General features: G+C 53.6%; 2 protein-coding genes across 5 annotated transcripts; both read right to left on the minus strand.

The window, feature by feature from the left end:
• Positions 1 to 1597: 1597 nt before the first annotated feature.
• On the minus strand, positions 1598 to 15492 carry ADIPOR1 (adiponectin receptor 1). Of its 4 annotated transcripts, XM_074317141.1 has the most exons (9): positions 15353 to 15451; positions 10606 to 10763; positions 9061 to 9293; positions 7482 to 7598; positions 5937 to 6108; positions 5283 to 5469; positions 4189 to 4376; positions 2742 to 2935; positions 1598 to 2437 (listed from the first exon to the last, which is right to left on the minus strand). In XM_074317141.1, exons 3-9 carry the CDS (start codon positions 9199 to 9201, stop codon positions 2309 to 2311), a joined length of 1128 nt encoding a protein of 375 aa, XP_074173242.1. In that variant the 5' UTR covers positions 9202 to 9293; positions 10606 to 10763; positions 15353 to 15451; the 3' UTR covers positions 1598 to 2308. The 4 variants fall into 4 exon arrangements, with proteins under 4 accessions (XP_074173242.1, XP_019606486.1, XP_019606487.1 ...); XM_019750927.2 differs by lacking the exon at positions 10606 to 10763 and having other exon boundaries at positions 15353 to 15492; XM_019750928.2 differs by lacking the exon at positions 10606 to 10763 and having other exon boundaries at positions 1598 to 2557; positions 15353 to 15492.
• Positions 15493 to 17892: 2400 nt separating this feature from the next.
• On the minus strand, positions 17893 to 22620 carry CYB5R1 (cytochrome b5 reductase 1). The gene is made up of 9 exons (XM_019750941.2): positions 22467 to 22620; positions 22050 to 22199; positions 21886 to 21958; positions 21316 to 21422; positions 20982 to 21111; positions 20326 to 20409; positions 19443 to 19528; positions 18920 to 19019; positions 17893 to 18655 (listed from the first exon to the last, which is right to left on the minus strand). The coding sequence occupies exons 1-9, from the start codon at positions 22479 to 22481 to the stop codon at positions 18483 to 18485; spliced, it is 918 nt and encodes a 305-aa protein (XP_019606500.2). The 5' UTR covers positions 22482 to 22620; the 3' UTR covers positions 17893 to 18482.
• Positions 22621 to 26010: the final 3390 nt, after the last annotated feature.

The following is a 26010-nucleotide window of genomic DNA, read 5'->3' on the forward strand; positions in this document are numbered from 1 at the left end:
CATACGCAAAGTACAAAGCACATGCTCAAGAAACGCTTTGTCTCAGACCCTCTTTCCCTGGTCCTGTCTCCTACTGAAAATGAGAAAACACCGGATTTCAGTCGCTCCGGCCTCCGTACTTCCTGTGGAAGATGGCGTTGGATCAGATGCGACAGGAGAGCTTGCAAACAGATGCCTCCAGGGACTGGGCAGTGTGGGGAACCAGAGAGCACACCCCTCCACAAAGGGCACCGCTGCCACTGAGCTGCAGTGGGTTGTCCCCAGCGTACAGGCGTTTGTGACCACTGCACCCTGCAGGTCAGCAGCGTGTGCTCTGCCATCAGCTCCTCTTGTTAACCCCTTACTACATACATGCAAGAAAAAACACGCATGGTTTAAGGAACACCAAGTGCTGACCAGCTAGTTACAAGGCACGAGCTAAGTTCTGAAATAGCGTGTCCCTCCTCTCCTCCGGTTCTTACCCTTCAGAGGCACCATTTGCCTAAATTAACATTTCCTTTTGAATTTTTACCACATTCATACCCCTAAACGAGCATTGGTTTTGCAAATTTCTGAACCTGATAGATTTTTTCATAAATTGCTCCCCTCCCTCCCCCTAATCTTTGCGATCCAACCGTGTTGTCGTCACTGTAACTAAGTAGTGTTTCATTGTGCAGCTAAACCAAGATTTCTTTTTCCGTTCAAGTTGTGGCCAGCTATAGTGAGTCTCTTGATACAAGCCAAGTTGCTCAAGGGTAGTGTTTTTCAACATGCAGGCCGTGAGCCGTTAAGGAAACAGTTTAGTGGTCAGAACAAGTGCTTTTAAATGAAGTAATCCAGAGTGGACTTCAGGTCCATCTCATGGTCTCTCATGAACTGTTTGGGGGTGAAACACGTGCACACACGCCACGCATGTCCACACACACTGGTCCTGCTCCCAATGGCATCCCACACCCACACCCACACCCACACGTCAGGGCTTCTATCTAATGTGTCAGTCGGAAGGAGGAGGTGGAGTCACACTTTGGTTTTAGTTTGCATTTCCCTGATTACCACTTGAGGTTGAGAAACTTCCTGTTTGTCAGCCTAGTCAGATTATTCTTTAAAATGATCCCTTATTCACCCAGTGTACAAACCTAACCTTGACGTGAACCCGTCTTTGTAACTCAGGAAGATTCCCGTCTAACTGCCCGTTAGCTGGGAGGTGACACTGTACGATTTGCAAAGGCACAGAAAACATGGACTAACTTCCTGACGACACAACCGTAAGCATGGCAGGCAGTCGGAAAGGAACTAAGCTCTCAGATGTGCTTACCTTGGATACTCAAAAGGGACATAGCCTGACACCTCTGAGGGCCTTCTCACTACTACAGAGTGATACAGTGTGTGAATTTCTCTCGTCAAATTCTGTGCAATGAGTAGAGAAAAACAAGGCTGTATCGAGGAGCAGATGCTGGGAACTCACTCGGGCTTCTCCACGGCCCACACGCGCCGGCCGAGCAATGCCTAGGACCCAGATTTGTGCCTCAGCAGGACCTGAGACGACTTTGCTGATTTTAATCCACGGACAGATGTGCAGGCAGCTGAGACCACGCATGTTAAGTCTTTGGACACTAACTGTCTTCTGTACTTTCTTTTATTATCACCATAGTCTTTGCATCAAGATACATAGCAATGATAGCAGATTTCTTTTTAAAGCTTAGTATTAAATATTAAATATCTTTCCCCTTTTTAATTTTACATTACTCTGCCAAGAAAAAAACATTGAAACTCAAGTTATCTGAAGCCTGGACACATTTGCATGATTAGCCGGGCTGCATCCAAGTTGGTGACTCTGTTCTTCCTGCTGTGTAAGCAGATTCAGGCCCTGGAAAGACGGGACCGGTTACAATTGTTTTTGAAAAGTGTGCTACAAAAACGGTGGCCTGTTATAAGCCAGGTTACAAAGTAAGGACGGGGTAAGGGAGGGACTTTTTCTTCCAGAAACAGAATTTCCGAAGAGTCCCAGTTCATCACTTTTCCCCAAAATGGTTGGAGGAGGGGTAAAATCTCAACATGAGCTTCAAAGTACTCTGCAGGGACAGAGTCGCCTTGCTGAGGGGACTGCCAAGGAGGGGCATGGTGACGTTTGGCCACCCCCACCTTCCCTCAGCCAGGGAAATGGAAAATTTACTGTCCCAGGGTGGGAAGTGGGCTGAAGCTTGCTGGGACTCAACTCTCTAAGAGGTTTCTTCTAGAAACAGACAACTGAGACTCTTCCTGTCACTTCAGCAAAGAAGTTGTGTTTAAAAGCACTTGGGAAGTCCCTCCCGCCCTCAGGAGAGACGGCTCAGAGGAGCGAGTCATCAGTACAGCCGCCTTCCAGGCCGTGGCGGAATTCCTGCAGGTTGGAGACCCCGTAGAAATGGACAAAGGCTGCCGCCACCACCAGGACGTGGAAAATCTGATGAGACTGGAACTGTAGGAACAACGAGAAGAGTCCTTAGGGAAGTGGCAAGGAAGGACTGGGAGTAAGGAGGAGGAAGCGTTTGCCTCTTCTAGTTTCGCCTTAAAATTTTATATCATGAAAGTGATATATCTGTTGTAGAAAAAATGTTAAAAGTCCTGTCAGGAATACACCAAAATGTTAATGTTGGTTATTTCTCCCATGTATATGTATGTACCCCAAACAGTACCCGACCCCCCGTCTCGTACTGCCATTTACTCACAACTTTTAACTCTAGGCCAGTCCCCACCCACCACAGGGAGGAGCCGTTTCTTACCCAAATGTCAAACTTTCCAGGAAAGAAGCGCTCAGGGATGCGAGCCGCGTAGAGGCCGGCCCCAGTGATGTACATGACGGCCATGAGGAAGAACCAGCCCATCTGGCCCACTGTGGTGGCCTTGACGAAGCCCTCGGCGATGGTGAAGTGCATGGTGGGCACCACGCCGCTCAAGCCCAGGCCCAGGAACACTCCTGCACAGACAGAAGCCGGCAGTCAGCAGGAGGCAGCCACTCCACCAAGGCACTGACGCCTCTGCAGTCACGCGTCCATGGCTGTTAGCTGTTCTCTGGTGGCCAGTGCCTACTTAGGACATTTGGCCACAAGATGGAGAAGTCAGCAGCAGTTTCTTGGACACCCAGAATGGGAAAAAGACTGTGTAAATGCTTATACAGCTATTACCTTTTAAGGACCAAGAACCCACATCTCACAGTCTTTAGCATTTGGTAAGAAGCCTAGGCAAAATGGTCTGGCCAAACCCCCTGATGGCTGACTTGGGTACAGAAGCTCGACGGTCAGGCTTCCGGTGGCCAGAGAGGAGCAGGATGGGTTTCCCATTAAGACCATAAAAGACTCGGTCAGCAGGCCTGTGACCCCGAGCAGGGAGAGGTACCCCGACAGAAGCTGTGTGTGACTGCTGGGACACACAAACAAGGGAAGCTGGGCACGTGTCAACACCACGACAGTACACGACTGCAGGCTGGACTCCCTCCTCCACATGCAGAGCACAATCCTGGCATGTGCTCAGTGCTTGATGAATAGTTGATTCTTTTAAGCAAAGGTTAAAACACCAGAATTAAGTCAAAAGAGGTAATCGGTGTGCTGCTGCAAGTAAAGCTTAAAATAAAGTCTAGGTGACGTTTCTTAAGGTCTGTGACAAGCCTGTGGTGTGGGCTCTGCCAGACTGCTGTGAACACTGCTTGTGAGCGTGGCCTGTACACCGATCTGACGTCCTGCTGACATCGTAACACCGCCGTTAACTTCCAGTAAGATGTGAGTAGAAGACGAGGTGAGACCGCACAGATGTCTGGGCGTGGGGCTGTTACAAAAGTCGTTACCAGTGTCTATCCTCAAGGTCTGTCCTTCACCAAACCTACCTTCTACTCCCTGGTAGAACATGTCAAGCTGTTTCAATTTTAACCCTTTGCTTTGAATGGTTAGGATTCACGTCACTACAACAACTGTGCTTTGTCCGTTTTAACTTTCTCAAACCAAATGTAAGAGCAGTCATTTCTACACTTGCAGCTAACTGGCCAGTGTAGTAATTAAACGGCCTATTAGCCTTCTATGAAAACATTACGAAACTTGGGAGAAAAGAGCTTTGAAAACCCATGCTGTTCCACGAGTGCTGATCACAACCCAGGGTGAGGCTGGGGTCCCCAAACCGCACGCCTTAGGGCCCTGGGCTGAGCCGTGGGGCTCCAGGTTCCACGGTCTTCCTACCCACCTGCTCTTGTCTGCCGGTGTTTGGGAGTGGCAAACCGGTCCCACTGGGCCACGACGATGGCAGAGATGCCCAGAACACAGACAACGGAGAGGTAGATGAGCCGAGGCTGTGGGGAGCAGTAGAAGGAGTAGTAGAGCCAGGGGACGAAGCTCCCCATAATCAGCAGAGCGATCCCTGAATAATCCAGTCTACAAAAGCCACAGAAATGAACCGCGTCAGTGGAGAAACGAAGAATTCCCACGGCTCGTCTACCTGGTTCTTTCTGTTCTTCACCGGCTCCCAGATTTGACCGTGCCCAGTCGCCCCTCACCTCCCATACAACCTGCCCTATGTCTTGGATCAAATTCTACAAGATCAAGCCCTTCTACTCTGCAGAGAAGTCGCTAAGAATCCTGGTCACGGAGCTCTCTCTGCCTGCGCCGTGAGCAGCCACAGTCCCCTCCTGGGTACTTAAATCCAGAAAGTTCCCTGCTTCACATTCAGGAAGGGCTCTGATAGGTTGAGCTCTAAAAATAAAACCCTTAAATTGGGAGTAGTATTAAGGGGTATTGTTCTAACTGACTTTGTAAATCACTCAAATGGATCTGTTACCGGTGTTGGGGACAAACAGTAACGTACCACCACCACCAAAGCCCAGCATAACAAGGGCAAGCCAACAAATGGACTGCAGGCTCCACGCTGGGGACTTGGGAGCTCAGAGGATGGACATCTGAGCCAGGCAGCGACGTGTGGGCAGCCAAGATAAGCTCCACTCCACGGTGGCAGGAGTGCCACCCCCCCCGCCCCCATGCCCTGCTCTGCCCAGGCCAACCAGAGGGACGACTACTGCTGCTCTCCACGCTTCACGACAGCACTGCGCAGGGCAGAAGTGTACCCGCACATGGCTGCTTCTGTGGAGGGGGCTGCCGTGAACTTTGGCGTGAAGGAGTTAAGAGCAAAGCTCGTCACCTGCCTGTCACACCCACGACGGCCAGCCTTCCCGCTGGGCCCGTGGGCATCGTCAGGGGTCTCTGGGGGTCTCAGTGCATCAGCACTTGGACCACAGCTATGACAACAGTGCACTATCGGTTCCTACTGACGTTCTTTCAACTCACTTGGAAAAAGTCCGAGAGACTTTCTCTGAATGACAGTAGACGGTGTGAAAGAGCCACGAGAAGCTGAGGCACAGCACTGCGCCCAGGAAGAACATCCCAAAAACCACCTTTTCCTGCAGGGGGGCCATGAAGTGCATGTTTGGCCTGAGCATGGTCAAGATTCCCAAAAAGAGGAACAGCACGAAACCTGAGGGAGAAGAGGAGAGGCAAACGTGAGCATTGCTACGGCAGGACCAAAACCTGCTGTAGTGACTGCTACAGGACTAGTCTGAATTGCAGCAGACAAGGGTGCCGCTCATCTAAATCCAGACCAAAGGACCAGTTTTCAAAACGCTGGCCTTTGGTTGTGGGAATTACGAAACAGGAATCGCCCAGGCAAGGACAGCCCTTGCCGGCAGCACAAGGGAAGGCCCCGGTGGCAACCTCCTGTCCCGTTGCTAGGCGCCCCGCCCCGCCCCACCCCCACGGCCCCGCCCTGCCGCTTCAAGATCAACGATGGCCTCAATGAGCTCAGTGGCAGCTTCAAGGCTGGCCCAACGCCAGCCACCATCAAGCAATCACAACAGCCCTGTGCTCCCTCCCAGGGACAAAGGCCATACACTCCGTTGGCACTAAGAGGACAGCCAGGACCGCCCTGCCCGCCTGACTGCTCACCAAGCAGATGGGTCCAGATATTGCCGGTCTCCGTGTGGATGCGAAAGATGCTCTTGAAGCAAGCGCGGAAGGAGGGCATGGGCGGCCGGTGGCCGTGCAGCAGGTAGTCGTTGTCTTTCAGCCAGTCCGGGAGCACGTCGTACGGGATGACCCTCCAGCGGCCTTCCCACACCTAGGGTGCAGGTGACCAGTGAACAACATGGTTGGGGCCGCGTGGGTCCTTTACTGCAAACACAGCCGGCCCTCCTGTCCCCAGGTTTCACACATGCAGACCCCACCAACCACAGATGCAGAGGCTGACCGCAGTGACTTCTGCCACTTCACGTGAGGGACGTGAGGACTCGCGGACTTTGGTATGGGGTCGGGAGAGGGGGGTTCCTGGAACCAATGCCCTGAAGACACCGAGGGACAACTGAAGTTTGGGGAGGGGGGGTCACAGTTGTACATGGAATTCCAGCTGTGCAGGGGTTGGCATCCCTAACGCTGTGTTATTCAAGGGTCAACTGCATATACACTCTCTGGGAGCAGTGCCCTAGGACAAGAGAGGACAGAGCCAGTCTGGGAGGATTCGGGCAGGCTCTTGATGGGCTGAGGTCACGGGGGGACCAGCCTGGACCTGCAGAAACCCAAGAGCATGAACGAGGCTCTCCTGCTACTGACCCTTTTGTTCGATGTTCCAGAGTCGTGTTAGTTTATGTGGATGTGCTGAGGTAAGTGTTTCTCAATCTAAAAAAAATATGGCAGGACCTACTTTACGCTACTTGAAATTTCAAACTTAAGTAAATCATCTAGTGAATGAAAAGAAAGAACTAGAAATTATGCACATGGCTTTTAAAAACCATACATTTTCGCTCTCCTTTGTCACTGTCCTCCAGGACAGTCTGGCTGTCCCCTGCTCTATCCTTCTCCTCATGAGATTCTAGATTCTTAGTAGGTTGAGACTGTCTTTTTAGAGCAGGGTTCGTGACCTAGGACACATAGACAGTGGACAGAATCCAGGGAGTAGATGGAAATTTGGATGGAAAAAAGTTATCTTCTTTTTCACTCACCTTTAACTAAAATTTAACATTTCCCTCAATTGTAACTATGAACAAGCCACAGCAGTATTAGAACTTGTGACTCTGTCACCAACAGAAAGCATAGGCATTTTCACACATTAGTTTTGCAAATATCAAAATATTGTTTCTATTCATCATTACTTAGAACTTATAAGTTTTAATAAACTGCTCTAGCTTATAATTAACGCATATTTATGTGCTAATACAGGAGCCCATATTACTATTTCACACTTTAATATGTTGATGACTGCCAAAGGGATCCATAGCAAAAAAATTTAAGAACTCCTGGTTTAGAATATATTTTGAACAATGCCCAACACATCAGGCAGTAGAAGTTTAGCTAGCCTTTCCCTGGATTTACTTCACCTTAAGCAAAAACAAATCCACAGGAGTAAAGGCTCTTCAACCCAGCGCACGCCTGCCAGCTGGGCACGCCCAGTTAGCCCGCGGCCCCGCCCCTGCCAGGACAGAAGCTCGGAGGCTGCACCTTGTACACAAACTCCTCCATCTTCTCCATGGCGTGGTGGGCTTGCAGGGGAAGTGTCAGGACCCGCACCTCCTCCTCCTCTTCTGGGGGCACTGGGCATGCTTGCTCTTCTTCAGCCTGTAGGGGGAAAAAAAGCACCAAAAATGAATCCTGGGAGCCAGCCCACAAACCACACGACTGCAGTTCAGGAGCATCCAGACAAACCCACCTCCACACCTGTTGTCCAGCCTCTCTCCTGGGCACAGGGCCTCGGGGGCCCTTCTCCAAAAGCATGGTACTTAATGAGTTTACAACACTATTTCAAGATAAACGCTGGAGGGAAAGCTCAACTCAGCACACAGGAGAGGGTGGTGGGCACCGCCACCAGAGCGACTCAGGGTTAGCACACCAGTGCTACACGTTCTTTAAGTCTGAATGGCCCACCCTCATCTCTAGGAGAGTGGTTCTCAACTTCCCCTGCTTCCCAAACACTTCTCTGTGCCAGAACAGTAAATTTCCAGCACACTGAGAAAGCCAGAGTCTCAGAGGGGCCCTTGACAATTGACATCTGTTTGTAGTTCCCTGACCACTAACTGGGGATGCTGCAGCGACTGAAACTTTGCATCCACAGCAGCTCCCAGGAGGACCAGGGCCTCACAACTGCTTCCACAGAAGGGCCGCTGCCTCCTGTACCCAAAGGAGCCCTGACACAAAGTGTGTGCATGGGACAGCACAAGCCCACCCCGGAGAGAGGCTTTTCTCTCTGTGCCAAGACTGCCAACACGGGGATGGAGGGCCTGGCACCCCGGCCCCTTCGCAGAGCTAGGCTCTCTCCCCCTCCTGCTGATGGTCCCTGGTGAGCAAATGGCCTCAGACTTGGAGATACAGATCCCGCCGGCCTACCCCAATCCTCTCTGTTGTTCTCAGTGACAGAGTCCTTGCTTTTGTTCAGGACCACCATGTTACTGTCACTACGCAGGCCCGACGGTGAAGTCTGTGGTGCCTCACAGCCACCGCAGCTGAAGGTTAACGACGTCACTAAGTGCTGGCCCAAGGGACGTAATGAGCAGTGTGGTGAGGCCTTCCCGAGACGGTGGGCCTTCTCCTCCTTTCCCCTCCCTCTTCTGTGCTGGCCAGGATGTGGGGGTGATGATAACAGCTCAGAATGGAAGAGGGGCGACAGGGGCCTGACGAGTGGAGCCTGCGGACTGGCCTTGGCTTGGTTCCTTCTAGAATTCCTTTACTGGAGAGAGACGACTATCCTGTCAAAGCTATAATGATTGTTGTTACACGAAGCCAAACCCAATCCTAACAGCTGCCTCCATTCACTCCCAGACATTTTCTGAGCACTTACTGGATTTCGGGCCTGTGCTAAATACTGGGGTTATAAAGATACGTGAACTCGTAAAAGCCAACAGTGGGAAAAACAGACAAATAAAAAGATACTTGTAATATAGCATGATTAGGACAGAGATTGAGACGTTCCCGGGTGCTGGGGTTTCACTTTTCGGGGAGGGAGTTGAGATCTTAAAAGATGGAGATGGACAGAGGTATAAGGAGAGACTCTCACCAGGGAATGACTCCTGGGAAGACAACTTACTTTGCTTGGGGTGGCGATTACCCGTTTGCCCTTCTCTTCCAGCAAGGGTCCCAGCTCCGCCAGCTCCACCGTGTCCGCCGCCCTGTTACTGGCAGGAGCCCCGCTGCCCTGTACCACCGCAGACCCTTTGTGAGAAGACATCTGGCTGGTACCTCGCTATCCTGCAGTTTCAGCCCGGGGAAAGGCTGGCGTCCCAGCCCTGGGGGGCAGAGATCTCCCTGTGATGGCAGACACTAGAAAGCAAACACAAACATGACAGGTGCTGACCATTTATTCCTCTTATAGCTTCATTTCCACAAGTCAAGACTGAATAAGACACTAGCTAATCAACTCACACCCTGTCTCCAAATCTGAAGGCCAATTAACCGCTAAAATGAAATGTATTCCTCGTTCTACCTCTTTAATATCATCTTTTACTGAGAACCTCGCTAATGTTATAAATAAGGCTGAAAATATAACACCTGGTTGCTTGCCTTCAAAGCACCTGTGGTTTCTGTACCAAACTGTCACCACAGAAAAGCAGCTCCCCATCCTCACCTCCCTCCCACAGGCACGGAGCCCATTGAATGAGGAACCAGCCTATCACCCACAGCCATGCTGCCCAAGAAAGGTGTGGTTTTGAGATTGTGGAGCAAAACTATGAAGTCGATGCCTGGCTGTATTTACTACGAGACCTCCCAGGCTTAGAAGGAATTAAATGCCAACTCAACTCAGCGGGGTCCCAACCCTGGCAGTGCTCTGACAGCTGTGCCTTGTGTGCAAAAGGAGCTTGTTGTGGTCTAGGAGCTGGTGGTTCTATTAATTCTATTGCAGAGTCTATTAATTCTATTGTGGGGTTCCAGCCTGGTTCGACACTTGGACAACAAGCTTTCACCGCAGTCTCTTCTTAAAGTAACCAATAACTTACTGTGTTTCCCCCAAAATTAGACTGGGTCTTATATTAATTTTTGCTCCAAAAGACGCGTTAGGGCTTATGTTCAGGGGATGTCACCCTGAAAACTCATGCTAGGGCGTATTTTCCGGTGAGGTCTTATTTTCGGGGAAACACAGCACCTGGAAGCAGGAAGCTGAAGCTAAGGAGGCAGCTTTGCCCCAGCCCCCGCAGATCATAACCTAGGCCGTGCTCAGACTGGTTTTTCAGAAACTGGAGACAGGCACACAGATCCTTTATGAAAACCAGAGCCACCCAGAAGTCAGTTTTCTAGGAAAAGTCTCAAAAACTTCAGGTTTCCCTGAGTTGCATTCCAGGCAGTAGGCTTCAATCAGGCCTCAGAGATGAAAATAATATTGCAAAGAGGGATAAAGTGCCCCGAGACTTCAACTATCTTGTAAATTACTCGTTTTTCCTCCCAGAAACAAAGGAGTTCATTATTCACAGCAAGCGCAGTACCCAGAATGACAGCATTTTCTTGCCCTGGTTGCCAGGTAACTCCTGCCCATGAAGTAAACTGCTTTACAGGGGTGGAACCTTCAACTTAGGGAACCTGCACCTTTTATAACGGGCAGTAAGCATGACCCTGCTCCTGAGGGAGCGACTTTACCTACCTCCCATGGCTGTTCACTACACCAACGTCTCTGACGTCTTTCTGCATCCAAGAGCAGTCACAACTCCTTCTCGGGGGTTATAACTGGGTCTAGGTAGTTAGGTGAGGGCAATTCTCAAGTTTCAGAAGAGTCATGCCATTGCTTAACCCAAAGCACAGCTGAAACAACAGGCAAATCTAGTTCGAGAGAGCAAACATTAGCTCGCTGTAGGTGTCACATGGTGTCAACACTAAGTTCCTCTTCCTTCAAATGTGCAAGAGTCTGACAAGTCAGGTGCCAGCTCACCGTCCCAGCCAACAACTGAGACCATGGAGAACGGGAAACGCGGCCCCTGAGAACCTCCAGGGACAGGTAAGCCACATGAGAAGGAACCCTGGGAAGGCTTTTCCAACAGGCTGACTACAAAATATACTTCTCCTCCCCGTGAAATATACCTACTCAACAGCTTTCCTAGGAAGCAATCTGTGCGCGTAGCTTTGGGCATTTGCAGAAGGAAGCCTCAGGAGGATACACTGCTGCCAGCACTTCAGAGGCAGCCCAAAACACTGTTCTCAGGTTCTCTGATACAACACTACACGCACAACAAACTAACACACGTCCCTGATTTGGGTCAGAACCCACATTTCAAAATGAACACACGAACAAATGAATGAACGAACGAATGAATGAGGCAGCACTCCAGCTGGCAAGCACATGTCTTCTTAACTGCTTGTCACTGGCTACGGGCTCATGCTCTTTCTTCTGCTGTGGGACTTCCTCCCATCCTTTTCCCCAGAGTGAGCCAACACACTCAGAGTATTTAACAAGTGTATTTAGCACTAGCACCCTAAGGCAGTCTAAGGTACTGTACAAAATACAAAACTGAACGAGTTAAATCACCGTCTTCAAACAGTCTACAGGCAGATGGCACAGGTAACTATGTACAAAGTCACTGCTCCAGGAGGGCCGTGAGGGGAGAGAACCCCTAAAGCAGAATGACCACAAGCTAAGTTCAGCTATTCTGAATGCTGTATAACTATGAGAATACTACAGACAAACTTTAAGTTGGGCATTAGGCTCAGAGATCAGATGCAGAACTTAGTTTGGTATTCTTGTAATTTTCTCATTGGATCTGAAAGTTCCAGCATTCTCTTAGCATGACCTTAGTCTCCTGGCCATAACCCAAATTTTTTCCCTTTCAGTGGAAATCACTTTGTCATTCTTCTCATTCCCTCCAGCTGCTCCATCCCCAGCTTCTACACCTCCCCTCAGCATTGTTTCCTAGACCCAGTCACTAACCCTAACACCCCAGTTAAGCCACAAACCAGCCACCAGCTACGACTCATCACCACGTCATCATGCACTGAAGTCCATGCCAGGAAGTCAGCACGAGAGCAAAGCCCACTGTCCACTCTGGTCTTCTAAACTGTAGCAACCCAGACAGGGGAGGGAGACAGGGATCGGAGGTCTGGCAAGAAAGAAGAGCAAGTAATAAAACGAGGCCCTGAAGATGTAACTTCTGACAGGGGACCGCTCACAGATAACTCGGGATTACTCCAAGCGTTTTTGTCTCTATGCTAAAAAATCGGCATAAACCCTCAAAGTGTTAACACTGACTGTGAAAACACTCTGGAAAGCCAAATACACTTCAACTTCCTACCAGTCTCCTGTATCCAGGTATTTTAGCGCAAACACATTTCCCTCAAATTCACCACGCCCAATACAGCAAAACAGAATTGGGTCAAACTCCCTGGAAAGCATTTTTGATGGGATTTCAATTCCAGCGAATAAGTCTTGACCACTAAGCTTTCCAACTGGATGAAGCTGTGATATTAGTGAACAGAGCTGTGGAGGCAGGGAGGCATTTGTGCTCCTGTGAGTGAGAGAACCCTGTGCCAAACTCGGGGGGACTGATTCTCAGTCACCAGCCACTTAGCTGGAGAGTTTATTTCCCTTGCAGTTTTCTGAGACATTTTCCTGGCTATGGCACACTCCTTCCCCGGGATCAAAGGCACAAAGTTTCTGGAAGTTTTCATTTTGGGGGTCACTGGACCTTAGAGATCCCATGGGTAGGTGCATGTATGCCCACCCAACTCCCATTGTGGTAAACAGGCCTAGGCCAGAAGTAAAGACAGGGACACAGTCATCTTCTCCTCTATGTTTTCTCTCTGTTGGGCAGGCGCTCAAAGCACTGCTGGGGACAGTGAGTCAGGGCGAAGGCCTGTGTGAAAATTACCCACCAGTGACGGGCCTCAGCTTTCCTACTCAATGCACAGTCACTGACGTAAGAGTCTGAAGTGGAAAATCTCAATCTAACTTCCTTTGTAGCTTTTCTCCAGTTAAAGTTCTCCCAACAGAAGAGGTCTTTTGATCCCGAACAGACGGGTAAGCTTTTCAAATGCCATGACAAAAAAAAAAAAAAAAAGCAAACAGTATACAGCATGTGGAGGAGCTCCACGCCAGCCCGTTTTCAATACCTGCTGTCCAGCACATGACAGATTTATGGTCAGAAGTTACGTAACACGGTGATGACTTCACACTATGTCCCGGAAGCCCCAATGAAACAAAAGCCAATGAGGCGTAAGCCCGGAGGCACTCACAGGGCACTTTCAGGACCTTTCAATCCAAGGTAACTCCAAACGTCATAAATAATAACCACACGCCCCCAACACTCTGAGCAGGAAAAGGGAGTCAACTGAGCATAGTGAGATGAACAAAGTCCAGGGGTCACATTAAGGATGGACACATGGAGGTTAAATGTAATGACTTTGATGAGTACTAGCTCCAGAAAAACCCACCATAATTACTAAAGCTTCTGGATTTAAAGATGACTGTTTAGTTCTCTAGTGTGATCACAAGTGATGGGACAAAACGATGTATCCAGTTTGTTAAGGAGTTTCGGTTTGGCTATAATTAGAGGGAAACAGAGACCTTGGTAAATGTCCCAGGAGACAGGGAACACACTCCCCAGCCTAGAAGGAAGTGCAGGTTCTTTTACCCACCTGAGAACCCCTGCTGCTCACTGAGGAACGCACAGCACTGTGGTTACGCAGACACGGTGGAGAAAGGAGCTCCAAAGGGTCGCCAGCCTCTACTTTAAGAGGGGCAATAACTTGTTTCCCACTAACATCACTACAAGGCCAAACGCCATTAAGTGCTGGGGGGGATTCCGTTTCCGCTGGAATGACAGGAAAGGTTCTTGGGAGACGTGAGAAAGGACCTTGACAGGGAAAGATGGGAACAGGGCATTCCAGGAGGGCACCGCGGTAGGAACCAAGGCAGCCTTGAAAGAACTTGGCCCCATGGCAGCGAAGAACCCGAACCCACTTTTCCATAAGAGCGTCTTGGGGAAGTAAAAGGAGGCCAGACTGCAAAAACTGAAAGCAGCCTAAAAGCCTACGTGACGGTGTGCTTCCTCCATCAGCAGCCTCGCGGATCAGTGCAGCTTCCTGATTCTTGCCTGAGACGGTTTCCTACTGGCAGGCAAGTGGTTGGTTAATTTATTTCCTTTTTTTTAATCCCTTGGGAATCACTGAATTTCTTGGCTGCTGAGAACAAAACGCTTTCAGACCCGACTCTGCAAGCAGATACAGTTTTACAGCAGTCCACTCAAGACAGACCTCCACAGGTAGCACACCCGCTGTTAAGACTGCTTCCGGAGGTACCAGCCACTGCACAGTAACAGAAGTTACTTCTGGAATAATGAGATTCAGTGGCTGTGAGCTCGGAACTGCTACCCTGATACCACAATCTGGTTAGCACCCCCCCCCCAAGTCCCTAGCAACTGTGCAGATGAGATAAAACACCAGGAACAGAAGTTGGCAGAAGAGGTGACCCAACCCTATCGGCAGAGAAGGGCCCGGAAGAGACCCATTACTACCTCATTTCAGAAAAGAACTAGCCATTAGAGTGGTCACTTGATTTAAATCCTTGCTGTTCTATGGTCTGTCTTCTTGATACCTGGGGAAATGGCTCACCTAGTAAGTGCTATGTAGACCTCCTACTGCTCGGGACGCTGAGCCTGTGTTACAGTAAATGCACCTGCCTCGTCGTTTCCCGCCGCCGCCTATGGCCACGAGAAACTGAGGGAAAGCATATTATCTCTTTTACATTCTTAAAAATCAAAGGCGTGCAGACCCAAAGTCCCAAACATAAGATGCCTTACGTCAATGCCAGATTTCTGAGGGGATGAAATTTCGTTGTCCTCCAAAGCAGTTTAGATTTCGCACCGTTAAGTAAAGGTCAATTGTCCACCAACCTCCCCGCCTGCAACATCACGGTGGGGTCGCTGTCAGGCCTGCCCTGCCCAAGACGGCAGGCGGAGGACCCTCAGGGCTCCCAGGCCACCACAGGCAGGCGCTCCCCGCGGCAGAGGCGGCCCCGCGAACGAGGTCCTCACCCCGCCCCGTCCCCCCCACTTGCCTTGGGCGGCAGCCTTTGGACCACACTTAGCTCCGGCCTGAGCCGTCCCGAGCCACAGCCTGAATCCAGACGCCGCACGCCCCGGCGGGGCTGGGAAGACACAGCAGCCCCGGGACCGCCGGCCGCCTCCACGCCCTAAGTGGCTTCGAGGTCGCGTCGGAGGCGGCGCGCAGTGGGAGGGGCCGGAAATGTTTACAGCCCGGACGGCAGAGTAGCCGGGAGGCCGGGCGGGCTCCAGGGGTCTCGGGACCCCAGGACGCCCCGCCGCAGGCCTGGGCCGAGCCCCGGGCTCCCCGCGCCCCACCGCCCCCGCCCACTCGCGCGCTGCGGCGGCGCCGAAACTTACGGCCGGGAGGCGGGCTCAGCTGCGGACCGCGGGCCCCGCGCTACATCTCGCGGCGCTGGAGGCGGCCTACGGCCGAGCGGCCCCGATCTGTACGCTCTCCGGGCCGGAAGGGGCGCGCGACACACGACGTCACCTCCGCGCCGCGGCCCCGCTCCCCCTCCCACCCGGCCTTCCTCCCGCAGGCCAATCACAGGCCCGCTCCGCCCGGCCACGCCCCTCGCTCTGCTCCAATCGTGAGCCCCAGCTCGCGAGGGCCACACCCCCAGTCGCACACAGCGCTGCGTGGCGCGGAGGAATTTCGGGGAATTGCACGGACCCTGCGAAGCCATGCCGCACCCCCTCGGTGCACCTGCCCTCCGTGCCGGGACGTTCCTTGCATCGCATTGGTGACCACCGCCGCCAGCCTGAGCTGCTGAATCCTCCTTCAACCTCGCGGTCCCTCCCTGGGCGAGACTTCAGTTTGGCTGTTATTTCCTCATAAACAGCGAAATCGGTTCCAGCTAGTCTCCCGGGAATTCCCAGCTCCAGCTCCCGGCTCCCGCTCCCGCTGCTGCGGTGGCCCCAGATGGGAGACGACAGCGTGGTGCTGCAACCCTCTGAACCACGCAACGTGGGAAATGACTTGAGGGACCGTTTCCTCCGTCCTCCGAAGGATGGTGCATAACTAGTGGTACCTGCAGAGGAAACTGACCATAACCGTTGTGGGGACAGAGCCCCAGAGAGCAGTTTCCAGGCTCTCGGCCTCACGTGGAAAGGTGCTGGCTCGGGTAGTAAATGGCCATCAGCTGTGGCTAGTTGGCCGTCGGCTGTAACCAGTGGGCCATTGGCCACTGATATAATCGCTGTGGCTACGCTAACAGAAAATGGGGGCTAGCAAGATGGTGGCTGGCAAGCGCAGGTTGCAGTTAGGACGGCGGGTTGCGGACAGTGTGGCTCCTGCTTCCTGTGTCTCCAACCCAGCCCCAGCGAGAATACAGTGGTATGACTCCCGTATCCATGGCTCCGTGGGTGTTCCTTTTTGGCCTCACCATGTCCTGCGTTCTTATATGGGGAGCGGGAGCTGAGACCCCGCAGGCCGCCCGCACGACACCGTAGACGGGTGCCTAGGGTGGGGATTAACTCTCTGTGGTCTCTGGAGTCCGCACACCCAGGTTTCCTGCCCCTGGCCAGCCTGTGACCTTGAGCATGTTACCGACCCTCCAAATGGTAATTACTGCCCCCGACATCTGGTGATAAAGTGGTGCTACTTCACAGGGTCTGTCAGGACCAGGTGAGACACTTTATGCAGGCTTTAGTATGGTGCCAGGAAAGTGCTTCATAGACCTTATGTGTCATTGTCCACAGCGCTGAGTTCAGTTCTCTCCAGCGGGACCAGCTGTATGACCTTTGGCAAATCCTCATTTTAGATTTACAGGATGACGGAAAAATGAAATTATGTGGCGAGCTCTTAGCAGTGCCTGGTCCACGGCTGCTAACTCAGCATCGCTGACTCTCAGCCTCCTCCTTCCCCTCCCCCACCCACACCTGTATCTCCACCACAGTATCAAGCACGTTGTCATTATTTCCCACTGGTCTATCTTACTCTGCACTATGAGTTCTCTGGGGTCTGAGACCCGTCTCGGTTACCATCGGATCCTCAGGCTGAGCTGTGCTTGGCACGAGGCAGGTCCTTAATGAATGTTTGCAGGTTGAGTGGAAGAGGCAGAAGCCAGGGCAAAAGAAGACATGGTGAACTTCTGGGTGAGACACTCTCTTTGCTGAGCTGCTTCCCTGTCAGTGCCCAACAATCTTAAGCAAGACTGTCCTTTATGGAGGTGAGGTAGTCGAGTGTCTCCCATTGCACACACAGCCTGTGGCATACACACACCAGCTCATCAAGAAATGTTTGCTGCAATACCAGCAACAGAACGTACTGATACTTTGCCCTGTGGAGGGGTGAATTCTCAGGTACCCCAGCCTTTCTTTCAGGAGCCCCACAGAAACAACATAGTTCCATGCAGAAAACCAACGGTGACTTCCTCCTGAGATTGATGGGACTGTCCCAGTGGGACTAACAAGATCTGAAGCTGCCCTGTCAGGCCCTGGGAGAAGGGAGTGGACTGGGTCAAACTGTCACAGCAGAGGGAAGTGCAGTCAGGAGGGGTGGGCGTGGGCCACCAACTCTGCCCAGGGCTGGTGGTGTCAGGTTACTTCTTAGAGGAGACCTTCTGACCAGAAAGCAATACTTTGTTTACAAGGTATCCTGCAGGGTGAATATGGTGGTGAAGGCAGAAGGACCACTGTGATGGTAGCTGGGCTCAGGAAGCATTGCCTCCAACTTGTACTCTTTGCCCCACCTTAAAAGCCTCCAGGGAGAGGCTGAGCTCCTGTTTCTGCTGAGACCGCTGTTAAGAGAGTCACTGAGTTTGGTGACAGGTCTTATTTCAGCACATGGTACAACTGCTCAAAGGTTCTGTAATACCTGGGAGAAACTGCTAGGAAAGCCTCCCAAATTCTCAGGCATGAAAGCTTGGAAACAAGGACCCCAGACACAACGGCCCTTTAGGTAAACACTGGGGCCTCAGCCCCATTTATTAGCAGAGGTTCCTGCCACAAGCAGCAGTCTTAGCCCATGGAGAGCCACTGCCCTCCAGCCCGGGCAGGGGCATAGACAGACAAACACACAAATACATGTTTCAGATTCCCTCCTATGAGGTCTGCAAAAACCACCCACCTTTCATGCCATCTCTGTAACTAACTCTAGGAGTCCACTCAGCAGGCACACAGAACCTGCGAGGAGTAAAGCATCAAACAGCAAGTAAAATCCACGACACAGACTGTTCCTCTCATCAGACATAAGAAGAGGGTGACTCTACCACGAAACTGGCTCGTCTTGGAACAAATGTACCTGCTTCTTTCTGGCCCATGGAAGAGACTGCTCCACGGCCTGACCTGAGGCAGTATGTGCGTGCACGCGCGCACGTGTGTGTGGCTTCCAGGGCTACAGGGATGCCGTTCCTGCAGGTACCACCCAGATTTCTGCTCCAGAGAAAGACAAAAGGCCGATCCTGTCAGGAAGAAATCTAGGGCTTACAGCATGAGTACTGACTGGGGACAGGGCAGGAGCGGGACCAGGGAAGCTAGAGGACGTTCAGTAGGTGAAGCGCATCTTTTGCGAGTAGCCCAGCTTGTCCAAGCTGGGGTGGCAGGCCAGCTGCACCATGGGGGGTGGCCCACAGAGCAGCAGCAGCACATCGTCCCCTGGAGCAGGCAGATGCTCCCGGATCATGTCAGCGGTAACAAAACCCTTGCTGTAGGCCCAACCTGAAGTGCAGAGAAGAGGAGACAACTGACACCCAGACCCGTGCTGGCAAGGGGTACAGAGCCACGTGGGGGCCAGGGCCCCGGGAGGCTCCTGAGGTGTCAGGTGGCAGCGGCAGCTGGTGGCTACACTCAGCCCGCCTCAGCAGCATGGTCATTCCTGCTGCCACCTGTGAGCAGCAACTGGAAGGAAGGGACCCGGAGACCACGGTGAACCCACGCAGTGCCACGGCCCGGCTTGTGGGGTGTCCTGAAGTGGGGCGGTACCTGCTGGGGGGTGATCCAGAGTGAACCAGAGCTTAAAGCGACTGGGGTGTTGGGCCTGCAGCTCCTCCAGGTCCTCCCGTAAGATTATGTCCTTTTCCGTCTGAAAGGAGACGGGAGCGAGGGCTTTAGGGACCTCTGAGTCCCAATACAAAAGTTCTGCTGTAACCACTTTCCAGTCAGGAGCGGAAAAGAACGTTCAAGTCCCAGGAATAAACTGGACCGTCAGGGAGTCAGGATGACGGGAACGGGAGGGCAAGAGCCTTCATTCACAGGCGTGAAGATGATGGAACATCTAAGGACACCCAAGCAGCAGGCAGCTACGCTCAGGCCTGGTTCCTGAAACGTTATCTTTTCTGCTTTCCTTGGAGCCAGGGGCAGGATCTGGCTCAACACCCTGCCCCCTTATAGCAGTAGAACATTCTACGTTGCAGGGGGCACCGCGGGCTGAGGCTAGAACAGGCCCGTTGGTATAAGCCCGAGCCACCCAACTGTGACGTCCCAGGACCGAGGAAAGCAAACCAACCTGGTTGGCAAAAAGCAAAAAGCACTGCGTTGGGTCTTCAGGGTCCTTCAGGATGGCCCGGGCCAGCTGCAGCATCGGCGTGATCCCTGCACGAGACCAGAGACACACGTGCCACGGCTGCTCCTGCCCCCACTCCTTAGGCAACAGGCCCTCTGTGGGAACCCACCCACTCACCGCCGGTCCCCTGCTGTGTCATCCTGCACCTAAGTTTCTGGATAGATATGCCCTTTGCCCCAAACTCATGAAAATTCATGTCTGGAGGACAAGTTGTCATCACACTCGACGTTCATCTAAGTGTACTGACTGTTAAACTCCTTCTAAGGATGAGTCTGAGACTCGTCCCCTCACAGGCTGTTGTTGGCTAGGACTCACAGGTCACAGGTGCTACAAGCCCACTGACTCAACGTGATGGTTCTGGAGCACTGGGCTCGCAGGTTCAGTGCACGTGGGTTGGCACAAGCTCACTTGGGCACTAGTGCGTTACCAGGGCACCAGTGGAAACCGTCTGGTGAAGCTGCATTTCCTCATCTGTAAGAGCGGAGGGTGGGACCTACTTCACAGACACACACGTAAAAGACCAGCACAGTGTCTCCGACACGGAAATGTCAATTTTCTTTCCTCTTGACTGTACTATCTCTCGCTGCTTCTCTGTCCTACCTAAAAGTTATTAAATCCACTCAACGTGAGCTCTCGGCAGAGCCCACATGGTTTGTCTCTCATTCTATCAGTGAAAATTCTTTTGGTTTCTACTTGATTATGACTTTTTCACGTACTGGGGAGCCCTAGGCACTGCTGGGAAGAACCGCCAAAGCTCCCGAGGACCACTTGCAAGTTTCTGTGGTGACATCAGCAATGGCGGGAGGGTGGCCCCAGTGACACACACCTGTCCCGCCAGCAATCATCCCCAGGCTCTTCGCCACTCGTGGCTCTGCTGGAGATTTCTTGTCAGGCTGAATACTAAAATTCCCTGAGAAATGAAGTGAAGACGGGGCAGAAGAACGAACTCAGTGAGGAAGCTAAGATGGCAGCTGCAGAATTAAAAATACTCCACGCCAGCTTAGCAGCTGCGTGAAATCTGACCCTGGCGTGTGGGTGGGGTCTGAGCTGAGTAGCATGATGCTACTTGAGAGACAATGGGCCAGGACTGCATGTCCCGCGTTACTAACGACCAGTCAGGTGAGGGCCACCATGAGTCATCAGCCGCCGCTGGCAGAGGGTGACTCCCTGTTGAGGGGACAGGCATGGGGCCAGGTGGGAATCTACCCTCCCAGTGGCACAGAGCAGCTGAGGAGGCTCAGTAATGCACCCGCTGTCCCCAAGGGAGGCTGGGAGCTGCCTCCGGCTCTCCAAGCAGCTCAGGGGGGTAGGGAACAGGCCTAAAACCCCGCTGCTGTGGCTGCTGAAGTCAAGTGGCAAACAGGGCTGACAGTGAGCCTTTCTATGACTCCAGAGCTGTGTGTACGGGAAGGGCTGACATGACACGCACACACAGCCACACCGAGCCCAGAGGACCAGGGGCTGGAGCAGTGGGGCCGTTACCTTTCCCGGTGTAAGTCAGCAGCCCACTGGGCCCTCGAAATTCCACCACATCTCCAATCTTCAGGCTGTTCAGATACTGAGACATCTTCCCTCCCTCAGGAAATTTGGGGTGCACACCCTTCAGGTAGACCTGAGAGACAGAACGGGAAGCACAGTGCTGGGCCCATCACGGATTTCTGAGCCTGCTGAGTGACACTCCCTAAGCTGGGGTACACACGTCCTCCACAGTCACACAGGACATGCCTCTCCTGCTGTCAAACCAACCTTGGGCGTTTCTACAAATCCCAGGAAGACCAGGCTGAGGAGCCCCTGGGGCTCCTTCCTACCCCCTTACCTTGATGACAAGGTCCACGTAGCCTTGGTCCTCGTCACTGGTGACGGGAGTGTATGGCCTGATGACCAGGCTGCCGTCAATTCGGGCAGAGAGGTAGACGTGTTTGCCTGGAGACCATGCAGAGACCTACGTAAGGGCTGCTTACGGACGTGCTGCATTCCTGTCACCTTTCAAAAACCTCAGGGATGTTGGAGAGAACAAGGGCATCTTGCTTCCCACTGTTGTCCCAATGAACCATCAGACAGGGACGATTCACCTTCGAGCCCCCTGACGGATTGTCCCTCCCCATGGAGAAACCCTTATCGGTTACTGCCCGGACCTTGGCGGCAGCAGCAGGGGAGTTGAGGGTCTGGGCAACGGGTGAAAGTTAGTGTTTGCTGGGGATGGGAGGAGAATGTGTGCAAATCCTGCGGAGAGAAAGCACTGTGGAGTGTTACAAACGGCCCAGGGGCACCTCACAGCGAGGTGGGGAGGGAAACGGTGTGGAAGGAACAGATTCAAGCAGCGTGTTTCAGGAGAATCACCCCCTTAGGGCAGCAGGGGAAGGCGCCTACCCCCCACTCTCCTTACCCACAGGCAGGCCCAGAACGTGGTGGGCGGTGGGCAGGGCAAAGCGGAACCTCTTCGTGTCGTGGCTCACAGTCTGGAGGAGGGGTGAGCGTTTCACCAGGGCATCCCGGCCACCGCGGAGGGCCCCTGGCCGCGCCTCTAGCCCGCCCCCTCCTCCCACTCACCGTCGTGTCCAGCAGTCGCAGCAGGTACTTCTCATTAGGGTCCAGGAGCGTGACCGGAGGCCGGCGGGACCTCCGAACCAAGTAGGAGCCCAGCGCCAGGCCGAGCAGAGTCAGCAGCCCCACCCCCAGGGAGGCCAGCAGGCCTGGGTTCTGCGGGGAGAGCAGGCAGCGTGACCACTCGCGGGGGAAGAGCCGCGGGCACAGGTAGTGACCGTCCCGCACGACCAGCCGCCCTGAGGGTGGCAGCCCCGAGCTCCAGCGCGGGAGCAGGCCCGGGTCGGAAGGGTCCCCTGGACAGGGTCATGGGACCCCGGCATCCAGGGCGGGGACGGCGGTGAGATCCCCTGGTCCGGAGCTGAGTGCCCAGACTAGATGGGACGGATTCCCCTGACACAGGACACGGAGCGAGGGCCTCACCAGCTGGAACCCCATGACCGAGCTCCGCGTCCTCCAACGCCGCGCCCGCGGAGCGATCCCACAACACGCAACCCGGCGGGCAGGAGGCGGGGCCTGGCCTGGGTGGGACCTGGGGCCAGAAAAGGGCGGGGCCAGCGAGGGGGCGTGACCGAAAAGCCCGGAGAAGGCAGGTCAGGAAGTGACGGAATCGGAAGAGGCGTTGTGGCCTAAGGAGGCGGGACCTGGACCGAGCCGTTGCCGGAAAGGGCGGGACCTGGAACGAGCCGGTGCAGGAAAGGGCGGGACCTGGAAAGCGCCGGTGCCGGAAGGGGCGGGACCTGGAAAGCCCCGGTGCAGGAAGGGGCGGTCCTGGAAGGGGTGGGGCCTGAAAAATGCGAGTCCGGAAATGGCAAGCCCGGAAGTTACGGACCGGAAAGGGGCAGTGTGGCGGAAGGGACGGCACCCGGAACGAGCCGGTGCAGCAAAGGGCGGGACCTGGAAAGAGCCGGTGCCGGAGGAGACGGGACCTGGAAAGCGCCGGTGCCGGAGGGGGCGGGCCCGGAAGGGGAAGGGGGCCTGAAAAATGCGAGCCCGGAAAGGGCTGCCCCGGAAATTACGGACAGGAAAGAAGCAGTGTGGCGGAAGGGGCGGGGGCCTGGAAAGCCCCGATGCAGGAAGGGGCGGCCCCGGAAGGGGTGGGGCCTGAAAAATGCGAGCCAGGAAAGGGCGGAACCGGAAGTGACGGACAGGAAAGGGGCAGTGTGGCGGAAGAGGCGGTACCTGGAACGAGTCTGTGCCGGAAAGGGCGGGACCTGGAAAGAGCCGGTGCCGGAGGGGATGGGACCTGGAAAGCGCCGGTGCCGGAGGGGGCAGGCCCGAAAGGGGCGGGGGCCTGAAAAATGCGAGCCCGGAAAGGGCCGACCCGGAAATTACGGACCGGAAAGAGGCAGTGTGGCGGAAGGGGCGGGGGCCTGGAAAGTCCCGATGCAGGAATGGGCGGCCCCGGAAGGGGTGGGGCCTGAAAAATGCGAGTCCGGAAATGGCAAGCCCGGAAGTTATGGACCGGAAAGTGGCAGTGTGGCGGAAGGGGCGGGGCCTGGAACGAGTCGGTGCCGGAAATGGCGGACCCGGAAGAGACAGGGAGTTGAAAGGGCGGGGCCTGGAAAGGGCGGGTCGGGGGCTGAACCCCGCCCCTCCAGCCCCCGCCCCGCGCTTGAAAACTACAAGTGCCCGGAAGGGGTGGGCCTGATGAGAGCCTTGGGGAGGAAAGGGCGGAGACTTTCAAGACGGGGGGCTCGTAGGGGTAAGGGGTGGGGCCAGGAGAGGCGGAGACTGGCAAGAGCAGGGCATCGTTTGCGGGGGGGGGGCCGGAAAGAGCGGGTACTTTCAAGACCGGAGGGATGCAAGTGCCGGGGAGATTGAAGCGGCGGGCCTGATCAACGTTGTAGGGCCGGAAGGGGAGGGAAGGGAAGACGCGGGAACCGTAAGAGCTGGGGCCGACGACAAAAGGAGCCCAAAAAGGGCGGAAGGGCGGAGCCGGAAAGGGCGGGGACTTTTATGATTGGGCCCCAAAAGGGGCGGGGGCGTTATGGGTGGAGGCCCGCAAGGGGCTGGGAGATGGGCGGGGCTGGCCTGACCGGGTGTGGGGCGGCAAAGGGGCAGCTCAGTGGCGGCGGAAGGTGTGACCGCAGTCCCTGAGCGCCCCGCTCCTTCACTCGTGGTCCAGGCGGCCCGCGAGCAGGAGCCACCAAAGTTACCCAAGACGGCCTAAGAGCGCAGCTCCAGCCCCGCCTCCCCAGCCTCGGCTCTTTGCCCTTGGACCCGCTTAGCCGGGAACCAAACCTCGTGTACTCACTCCCACTCACTGCTTCTCAGACGTAACCACAACCCAGACCTCTTTTAGGAACTTAGACAAATGGGATCACACAGTATGTATTATTTTTGTTGAAAGTAAACTGACATCTTAAGACGCTTAACTCAGTAGAGCTGGGAGGACTATGGGTACAGCTGGGAGGTACAGCTGGGTTCCTTCTTAGCTCTCTAGCCTGGACTTCCGGTTGAACTCGATGGTAACCGCCAGGGCTCGGGATGCCAATAAAGGGAGAAACCATACTTGGGCTCGTCCTGTTTTTCCACCTGGGCGGTCAGAGGGTCGTTCGTTCGCAAGTGTGCTTGCACTCTGGTGGTTCCACTTCTTTTCTCGAATAAGCCGTTTTCTTTTGGTGGATTATCTGGAGAATTATTTGGCCAGACGATATTTTGTATGAGCGTCTTTTGCATTGTTTATGAGATTTTTCCCCATGTTGTCGTGATGGTGTGTTCATTTTCATCACTGATTAGACACCATTGTATGACTAGACCAAACTTACTAACCCATCCTAATGGTCTCCATGTGGGGTGGGTCAAATTTGCGGCCATTACCAAGCTTCTCCTCTGTACGTCCTTGTACAAGTCTCGGTGCACACGTGCTTGTGTTTGTGTCGGGTATGGAGCCAGGAACGGAACTGCTGCATCACAAGGTACATACAGACTTGCGTCGACACTGCCAGTGTCCCAAAGTGGTTGTGTCTATTTGCGCTACCACCAGCAGTGATGAGGTCTTACTTCTCTACATCGGAGGTTGACCACACTAAATATTTTAGACTTTGTGAATTATACAGCCTCTGTTGCAGCTACTCACCTCGGCCCTTGTAGCAAGAAAGCAGCTGACAGACGACATGTAAGCAAATAAGCACGGCTGAGCAAACACTGCTCCAGTGAGGTCTCAGCCTTGGCACTTTGGAGGTTTGGGTCTTTCCATGGTCTGCATGTGTCCCCCCCCCCCTTTATATGTTGAAATCCTAACCCCAAGGTGATGGCGGTAGGAGGTGGGGTCTGTGGAGGTGATTAGATCTTCAGGGCAGAGCCCTCATGAATGGGATTCCTGTCCTAAGCAAAGACGTGAGCGCTCCCACACCCACTTCTGCCAGGTGAGGACACAGGAAAAACAGCCCTCTATGAACTAGGAAGTGGGCCCCCAACAGACATTGAATCTGCCAGCACATTGGTCTTGGATTTCTCAGCCTCCAAAACTGAGAAATCAATTTGGTGTGTATAAGTCCCCAGTGTATGGAGTTCTGTTACAGCAGCAACCTGAATGGACGAAGACAGATAGGAAAGACCTCAGGGTGCTACAATCTGGTATAGGTAAGAACCAGTTCATGGCGACTCCCCTCTCTCTGGCCCTCAGAAGCCAAAAGGATATTGTCTTGTCTGTTCCCCTCATCAGACTATATCATCTATGTCAAGTAGGCTGCAAAAATCAGAATGAGCATACATCTCTGCTTGCCTGGGACAGTCTGGTATACACCTGCTGTGGTAGTGGAACTGGGTAGTGCTGCTTTTCACTCTCAAAAGTATCCCAGTTTGGACAGTAAATCGCATGGTCACCCTTCTCAGAATGCTCAGGCCTTGACCAACGTCTAGCGTTACTTCCCAAGACCAGTCCTTCCAGAATTCCCATTGTACCTCTGCCTCTCCTCTTCCTGAGGCTGAGTCGACTTTGCCCTGCCTGGTGAGCAGCCAA

Source organism: Rhinolophus sinicus, linkage group LG12, assembly GCF_036562045.2.
Source record: "Rhinolophus sinicus isolate RSC01 linkage group LG12, ASM3656204v1, whole genome shotgun sequence".
NCBI lineage: Eukaryota > Metazoa > Chordata > Mammalia > Chiroptera > Rhinolophidae > Rhinolophus > Rhinolophus sinicus.